General features: G+C 38.7%; 1 protein-coding gene across 2 annotated transcripts in view; it reads left to right on the top strand.

Annotated features, from left to right (window-relative positions):
* The first annotated feature begins 667 nt into the window (after positions 1 to 667).
* The window catches only part of LOC116057096 (phospholipid phosphatase-related protein type 5-like), a 34,879-nt gene continuing 25,802 nt past the window's right edge, over positions 668 to 9,744 (top strand). For both annotated transcript variants that reach the window (XM_036001039.1, XM_031309501.2), the window contains exon 1: positions 668 to 1,229. In XM_036001039.1, the coding sequence (XP_035856932.1) occupies positions 1,026 to 1,229 (204 nt within the window). In that variant the 5' untranslated portion in view covers positions 668 to 1,025. The remainder of the gene's footprint in view (positions 1,230 to 9,744) is intronic.

Below are 9,744 nucleotides of genomic sequence, written 5' to 3'. Positions count from 1 at the left end.
CTATTTTTTTTTTAATATGACAGCCGGGTTCATGGATTCACAAAATCAGTCAGTACTGGCAGGTGCGTCAGACAAACACATTTTTATACTGTAACCCATTACATGTGAAAATAATCATATTTTCTGTACCTAATATCTTAGTTTACATCATATGGCTGTTGTCACTGTCAGAGTCTATATGTCAAATGCTACCTCTTATTCATTACATGTGTATTCATTATATTTATCATTTCCAGACTTACAAAAAAGCCTCTTGAAACCATACGCTAAACCCAACAGGACATCAGCTATATTAAAATGAATGTGCAAATTATGGATGATTTTGACCATATGCAGGCTACTTTAAAATACTGCTCCTACAGATGTAACCCGATCGACTTTAAAATTGGTCAGTACAATCTGTGATGCATTGCACTTCTGGGACGCTTTGTTTACATTACTTTTTAACCAACAGCACACAGCGACAAACAGGGAATCCTGTAATGAATCTGTAACAAGTTATAGCTAACATTAGCCAACACATCTATAAAATATAAACATTAAAATAGTACTTTTTCTCTAATTTCACGGCTTCTGCGAAGTACTGATGTGAGTGTGTGTTCAGTAGACTGCAAGCTGCTCTTTAGAGATTGTTCAGTGAAATAGAATGGATTCACTGGTTCACTGCAGTCAGATGATTCAGGGAATTTACAGCAGCAGAAGGACAAGGTTTCCCCTCTCACTCGCAAAAAGCATAAAGAAGAGTAACTTTCTCAGTCTCTGAGGGGCTAATCATCATCATCTTCAGTATGCAGTGGAGTATTCTTTGTTGAATTGTTCAGATGGATTATACATCACAGTTGTTACAACACTGGATTATAATGTATTATGGTGGGGGACAGTAACAAGGAATGAGTAAAACTGGATTATTCACCATGGTGACACAAACCAGAAATTGGCAGAATTGGATTTGAAACAAGCAGTAATCCCAGAGGTAACAGTGCCCAGGAGCTTGTTGAATCTGACTGTTGGAGCCTGAACTCACCATGCTGTACTTCCAGGTGGTGATTTTGTCAGCTACAGTGATGCTGCTTTACTACTGTGAGTTTACTGACACCTTCAGTCCGGCACAGCAGGGCTTCATCTGCAGAGACCCAGCTTTAACTAAACCAGATCCTGGACCTGAACAGGACAGCCGGGTACAGCCAGTGATCCTTTACTCTGTGCTGGCTGGACTGCCTGTTGTACTGGTAAGTCTAATGTCATTTAAACACAATTAACAGATGCAAGAGAGCTAGAGAGAGGAACACAGAGTCTTACCTTTTTTTTTTTTTTTTTACATTTACCACATCCATGCTCGTTCTCTTTCATTAAAGATGAATTGAAATACACTGCTAATCAGTGGCGTATCCAGGACATTTTTATTGGGGTGGTCAAGATGTGACACAGAGCTAGTGTGGGGTGGTGATCCAGGAGAATCTTTATGAATGACACGTGATCAAAATGTGTTAATATCACATTGCTTTGCTTAAACATCTACACATACAGTATGTATAATAATTGATTTTTAAAACGAAAAAAATGTAATGTCCGCAATACTGCTTTAAACTCCCATGTTTAATATAAGTGCAACGTTTCGACCCTACTGGCTCTTCTTCAGGCAAATGGTGAACACATTTGGTGAAGGGATATATGTAGGGCTCACATTCAGCTGACACACCATCTGGCTTCAATTAGTCTGATTAGGTCTGAACAGCCCAAAAAAAAATGTTTAAAAAGATTTTATGAATGTGTGGGATAATGTTCATTAATTCTTTAACCGTTTGTGGTAACTTTATATGGAATTGTTTCCGCTACTGAATGTTTTTCCTTGTTTCTTTTTCCTCTTTTTCCTTTTTTTCCCTGTTTTTGTGCATAGTAACATCATGTACCTCTTTGGATATATTGTATTTTTATGGTGAAACCCTCCATGAAAATGTCATGGGTGGGGCCTTTTGGGCCGTTCAGACTAATTGAAGCCAGATGGTGTGTCAGCTGAATGTGAGCCCTACATATATCCCTTCATCAAATGTGTTCACCGTTTGCCTGAAGACGACCCAGCAGGGTCGAAACGTTGCACTTATATTAAACATGGGAGTTTAAAGCAGTGTTGCGGACATTACATTTTTTTTCGTTTTAAGTACTTTCATTTGTCCTGCACCTGCCAGAAGGTGGGATGTGCACACAATTACTTTTATAACATTTTTAAAACTAATGTTAGCCATGAGAATGGCTCCTTAAAATGTGTAACTGACTTTTCCTAAACAATTACTGATTGAAAAACTGATGTTATGTTAAAATAACTAGAGGTCCAGAAACTGTAATAGGTTAAAATAGAACAGTAATAGAAAACTGTCAAATGTCTAAACAGCAATCTGATATTGAATACAAACAATTCAGTGAATGAAGAGAATAAATCTGCAAATAACATCAGGTATACTGTATAATCATAAAAAAAGATTCAAAAGTAATAGTCAATTGAATAATTGACTATTTTTAAAAATAAATAATTACGATAGAAAATTAAATTACATTTGTTTAAGGGTAAGGACAGCAGATACTTTCACATTTATTCAACTTTAAACACTAACCTGCTAAATTAAAGCCAACATTTCAACTTATGCCTTCATCATATGGAAGCCTATAGGGGACTTCATTCAAATGATAACTTAAATATGAAGGGTGTTTTGGCGATGTTTGCATACTTTGTTAAATTTTACTTTTGAAGGTACTTTAAGTATCCTGATCCCATGTATCATATATCAAAATGTTCAGAACAAACTCAGCTTGTGAGTTAGTGAGGCCCACATTTGTCCTAGAGGAATGTTTAAATGGATAATTAGTTTATCTATTTTTAAGTTTTTTTATTACAATAAATATATTACATATTGGAGTTTTAAGGTCCAATATGTAATATATTTACTGTAATAAATCTAAAAATGACCCTAATACATAGAATAAAGCTTAATGAAATTTTTTTATAAACGTGTTCTCTACTAGCAAAAAGGACAATAGCCTTATCATGGAAAAACTTTGGTAAACCTGCTATCACTGTGTGGTTTAGGGAACTAACTTCTTGTTTACCTCTGGAAAAAATTTCTTACATTCTTAAGGGCAGACAGGAGGTATTTCAAAATGTATGGGGTCGTTTCATCAATTATATGAAGGACAATGATTTGTCGCGCCTGATAGACGGGCCTGGGACAGTATAGCTGCACCCTCTGCACGACCCAGTTTTTTCCTCTTTCCTGTTCTCTGGACTATATGCTAATGTGTCTTCTCTGGACCCACGATTATGTGCCTTCATTGGGGAGGCCCCCTGACCGCCATGTTGTTGTTGTTTTTTTTTTCTTTTTTAGTTTCATCTTATTGGTATGGTTGTATGGAGCAAGTGTGTATAGTGTGAAAAATATGTTCTGACGGAGTATGTTTGTACACTTCTGTACCATTTTACACACTTCTCTGCTGTTATTTGTTCTTGTATGTTTTTTTATAAAATGAAAATCTAATAAAGATATCGTTAAAAAAAAAAAATGACCCTAATGCGTCATCTGATATTAAGGAAACATGCTAAGTTGAAATACTATCTTTTCTGTTAACAATGCTAATGCCAGTTAGCCTGGTCCTACCAGACTCTCGCACATTTCATTTGTTTTTCAAGTGTTAAAGGAGAACATGGAGCTGCTGCAGCTAATGCCGAGAGTTCCCATGCACTTAGCTAAAACAGCAGTTTTGGGGGCATATCATAAAGAGTGCATTTGTGCCTCTTAACTAGAGGTCGACCGATATGGGTTTTCTCTGGCCGATGCCGATGCCGATCTTTAGAAATCAGGGTCAGCCGATTGCCGATTAATGCTGTCGATTTATTTTGGCCGATATTTGGCCGATATGTGCTTGTTTTTAAACCCCTATTTGAAAGATAAAATGTAACACTAATATACACAGAATTTCTCAACAAAAACATTTATTGAACACTTCACCAATCTACACTTGTAGCCTATACTTCATTTAAAAATGTATAATGTAAAAACATACGGTAGCCTATATTGTATAAATAATGTATGAAAAATATATAAAATAAACGAAACAGGTAAGAAGAAAATAAACATTGTCAAATAAACCTTTCAATGAAAAAATAAAGTTTAGTGCACTTATCAGCATTTATTAAACTTCTGAAAATACAAATCTGCTTCACAGAAAGTGTCATATTATTAATCTCAACACTATTTCCTCCTAACTCCTGTTGAATCACATAAGGCTAGGGCTCTCTAGTTCACCTTGTTTGTTAGATCATTGTTCATTTGTAAGTGTTTTATCTGTGTTTTGGGGACCCTACTGTTAGCCTAGCTACATGTCCTGTTACACTCATTAGGATCTTATCTGAGCAGATTTCTGTCATTCAAACAACTCTTAGTTGTAATTTAAAACTCATCCAGCCAATTTAATAAAATTAAGGGTTTTATTCGTGCTCGAGTCCATAGATGCAGTTAATGGATAGCCTACAGGAACGGAGAACTGAAGGCTCTGTTAGCAACGATTAGCTCCGTTAGCGGTTAGCTCCAGTTAACTCCGTTATAGGAGTGGATGAGACTGCCACGGACAGGGGTAACAACCAGACTCTGATAAATGATATTCGGGGAGCTTCCACAGCAGTGTGGCCGTTTTGTACGGTTTTATTAGTACAGTTAATCCCTCTGCATTCATGTTTTTAACACTAGGCTGCCCGCAGATGCGCCTGCTTATTAATCGGCTTGATATTGGCCGATGCCGATTATGTAAAAAAATTGCCAAAAATCGGCCGATTAATCGGTCGACCTCTACTCTTAACAGACACAAAATGCAATTAAAATGTCTGTGCAACATGAACAGGGCCCTTACATGACAACAAGATGCGTTTTCAACTCAGACATTGTTTAAATTCACCTACCCTGTTAGCTGCTAGCTGCCGTCTGGAATGAGTGAGTGTGTTCAGCCAGGCTTCGGTAATAATCATCAAGCAGCAGTTCCCTGTGTATTTGTAGCATATATATCCATTTTGTGTGCGATCCATCTGGCGTTGGTGAATATAGTAGTCTCGGCAGTGGCGAACTGTGTATTAGTTGCGTTAGCCGGGCTAGCAGGCCCGACTGGCATCCTTCTACTTCCTCCCCGCCTGCCGCGGCCAACAACAATCCACAGGTGCCCGCTGGTCTGGTGGATGTCCTCCAGAGGACAGTTCATGCTTTTCCGGTGAATTTTTGAAGTTTATTCCCCCCTCAAAAATAGCTAATTGAGCACTGTAGTGGTTATGATCATATCAGTGACTATGTAACTACATGGAAACAGGCCAAATTATGTCTGTTCCTTGTAAAGTAACAGCGTTACAGAAGGCTAGCTCTAGCTCCATAGTTAGCTACGTTACGCCAAGCTTCTTCCCTTGTGAATACCTCCGCTCTTCACTCTTCAAACACTACGCTCCAATCTGCACACTACTGTTTACCTTTTCCTGCTACAACTGAATTCCCACGGGACTTCAGCGCAAGACTACAGCTAGTCTTCTTTAACTGGCATTAGGCATTAGCTGCAGCAGCTCCATTTGCTACTACCGATTCGGCTTGTTTTTTTTGCTATTGACAGTACTCACATACGTATAGCGATCAAGATTAACGTAAAAATTGCCCAGAGTTCTCCTTTAAGTTCCTAGAAGGCGGGTACTCTGTTGAGGTTTAAAACTATTGGATCTGCCATAACCAATCGCTAACGTTTGAAGTACATTATGCGCATGTGCAACAAGAGGGGAGACCGACAACAACTATCGGCTTATATTTAGCATTAGCATCGCTAGCGTTAGCCAACTTCTTCACCACTAATGGAGCGAGCTGGAAAATTAAACTGTTCCTGAACCTCGTGGGGAGGAGGGCAATAACATCATGGCCACCAACATAACTCAGCAAAGATTGTTCTTGCTCGGGCTTTAACTTCTGGATATTCGGCAGCGTTGCTGCCACAACGGACCGAATGGCTTCGCTCGCATCTTTCTAGTGCACGTCCTCAACGTCATCGTTCTCAGCCACTCCCTCTGTTCACTGATTGGACTGCCAAATATTTGACTGGAGAAAACCCTAGAATATACCGCAAACCCAGACGGAGTAGTGAAGGAAAATGAAAATTGAGCAGAAGTACGTAGGAGGGCGGAGCCAGGCTAAATGCCAGTATGTTCTCCTTTTGAAATTTCCGTTCCGTGACGTAATTTCTGTTTGTGTTTTGGCCTGTGTGTTGGTATCAACTGCCCAGTTTGACAGCCAGGCCGGTTGCCAGATATACCTGTAAAAACATTAACCCAGCGCGCTACAGCTGTAATGTTAGTACAGCCATGAAAGCAGCACACAAACGAACAGGATCAACGGAGATAGATTCTACCTGACCTAAAAAATAACGGCATGTTTCTAACAGTTGCGTGACCAGAGACGTAACAAACCCCGGGTAAATATTGGAAATGTATTTGAAAGATGGAAACAGTTTAGAGCCCAAAAGGACGCCGAGTTGGCTAATTTCCTCCTGAACAGGTAGGCTAAGCATTAGCTTCAGGCTAATTTACCACGGCTACAAGGGACGGGCATTTTATGTAATTTCAACATTTATGTCACTTTGAATTATATAGCTAGAGTACCCGACAGAGGTGTCAAAAGTATTCACATTCATTACTCAGGTAGAAGTATAGATACTATGGTTTAAAAAGACTTCTGTAGATGTTGAAGTATCAACTCAAGCTTTTTACTCAAGTAAAAGTGTAAAAGTACTGGTTTCAAAACTACTTAAAGTATAAAAGTAAAAGTAATGTAAGGGGGGAAAAAATGACATTAAGGACAAAAGCTTAGGCCGCGCCACAGGGACCTAAAGTACACTAGCCCATCTCCACAAAAAAACATTTTTCTAAAAGCCATAACGCCTGGCCAATAAATGCTATTAAAGGGCGGGTCTTGGCATGGCCATAGTGTGATTCGTAATATCGCTATCCGGATGTTGCAAATTATCTGGATAGGTTGGGTTTTTTTCGGTGTTTTTTTCTTTTTTACGATGACAAGCCGGAATAAAAACAAGTCAAACTGAAATAGGAGTAACGAGGCTATTTTTAAAATTTGAGAGAAAGTACAGATAATTGCGTGAAAATGTAAGGAGTAGAAGTAAAAAGTCTGCTGTAAAATAATTATTCCAGTAAAGTATAGATACCCAAAATTTCTACTTAATTAAGGTGACGAAGTATTTGTACTTCGTTGGTAACTCGCAAAAACAATTGAGACACAGCCAGTAAAGTGATCCCGACTGGTCCCGGCTAATGCCACCAGGCTAACCCTGCTAACCCTGCTAACGTTACCGGAGGACAACAATTCTCTAGGGATTTCTTTAGTTTTTCCATTTCTTTGCGTATATTGTCCCTGTTCTTCCTGGAAATTTGCTTTCCTACACAAAAAAACAACACGTAACTTAGGGGGTGGTCAGTCATGTACATCCTATGTAAAACAATAGCACTCAACAGTGTGGTTCCAGAAGTAAAAATCCCATTGATTTTCTCCATAAGGATTTTGATTATCAGCTATAATGTTTGAATCATCCAAGGTAGACTGACCACGAGCTGCGTTGTTGTGTAACGAAAGTTTCTGCTCCTGTAGAAGCTAGAAGTATGTATGAAATCAACCTTGTTTTAAGAAAAACATGTTTAATCTTATGGAGAAACTACACTACCCACGATCCTAAGCATAACAGTGACATCTCTGATTGGTCAAACTCGCTGTTACTATGGAAATGTTTACCGTACCAGCAAAACCGCAAACGACTAGAGCGAGCTTCTACCATTGAAATCTATGATAGTTTCTCTACACAGTCTTGTACTTTTGCCTTTTTTGCAGTTTTCAAAATGTTTTTTTTGCACTGAATCAAATGTTTTATGCTCACTATAAATCTTGTAGCTGGTTGGCTTGGTGCCAGGCTTAAAACTCTTTATATCAGCGATTTTTGAAACGTCAATGAAACAATTGAACGGGGAAACACTTCTGGAACCAGAGCCGTTAGAAAAGTGGATGGTCACCGTTGAGCTATTACTCATCAATAATGGGCCTGCTTCTTATTCTCTACATGTGTCCACTTATTTTCAATCCTAACTGCACACTGCCCTGACCTTGAAGATCTTGACTGCTGCCGTGACTGTTGGACGGGATCTGGACTTTGAGAGGTGTCCAGACTGTAGCTATGTTTCCATCCACACGTTTTTATCCGAATTAAGTGATATCGAATGAAAAATGCCTTATGGAAACAGTAAAATTCGATTGAATTTCATGAATATCGACTCAAAGTAAATATGTTCGGTCTCATCGGATTTTATCTTGATCGATATACGGCTTATGCGATAAACGCTGATGGAAATGTTATTTACCGAATAAATAATGAATTGTGATTAAGTTTTAGGTCATTTTATGATTGCAACCCGCCACAAAACGAAGAAGTTTTAGTTCATTTCCACCCAGTATTTCCGCTCTGTTTGCACACAGTGGACGAAACGAGGAGACGAGAGACTTTTTGAATTTAATTTACGAGCAAAATATAACGCTGTCGTTCCCACACCACAGGCCGCCTCCGTTGTCGTCGGGCATTTACGCGCATCTGCATCTGCATCATCATAGCAATGTGTTGATAGCGTCGTTGTTTTCTTATTATAGCTTGATATGTCGCTATCAGCTGGCACATAAGCACTATTACAACTTGCAATATTGATCATTTGTTGGTAGATGGCGCGATCCATTTTGTCTAGCAAAACTTTGTTCGCAAATTAACACATTTATATGTTTAGCCTATCTTTGAAACAATGAAATAAAAATGTAGGCTAAGTCCAAAGTCCAACAGGGTAAAGTTAGTTTTGGGTTGGATATGTATTTATATTTCCATAAATCTGCTAATGAATAGAAATGGGGCATATCCCTGCAATAACCAATGTGAAACTAACTTGATCAGTGAGAAGAAGCCTCATCTTGGATGTTTCAAACAGGAAACTTCGGGATTCCCGACATGTTAAACAAGGCAAAAATCCTAAAGAAATAATATAAATAATTGTCCCTAACCTTAACCTTCACCCTAACCCTACATGGTCGGAACAAAGGGACGTCGGACTAGTGGGCTGTAGGACCAAAGGGAATTTTTCGGGTTATTGGGAGGTCGGAACAATGGAGCGTCGGAGAAATGGGCAGTCCCCGACGTGCACGGCATTGTCATTTTCTTTCAGTAGCACTTGATGGAGAGATCTATCTGCAGATGTTATGAAATGTAACTGTAATATTCTTTAAACACATATAGTGAGTGAATGAACCAAACACATTTTTTCAACCTGTAATTTCCTATATTTTTGTATGTAAGTGACTGATAGGAACAACAATCTTTGAAATTGGTCCAGTACTAAGCGAGAACGCTGTAACCTGCAGCAGCAAAGTGGGCTGCAATGTAATCCTGTAGGGCAAATGTGCATTGTCAATTTCGTCCACTAAAAGTGCTGTTTTTAACCACTGACATGCTCAGATTGTTTTTATGAGTGTCTGACAACATTATGGAAAGGACCCCTACAGAGATAGACCTTTTTAAAAGAGTAGAATCCTATTTCTTTAACTAGAAACAGCTCTGAGGTTGCTAGCGCTAAACTCACCAGACGATGTATAGAACCAACATATTTTCACATGTAAATCAGTTAACTATGTGTTTATT

This window comes from Sander lucioperca, chromosome 5 (assembly GCF_008315115.2).
Source record: "Sander lucioperca isolate FBNREF2018 chromosome 5, SLUC_FBN_1.2, whole genome shotgun sequence".
Lineage (NCBI taxonomy): Eukaryota > Metazoa > Chordata > Actinopteri > Perciformes > Percidae > Sander > Sander lucioperca.
This window is presented reverse-complemented; position numbering and strand designations above follow the sequence as displayed.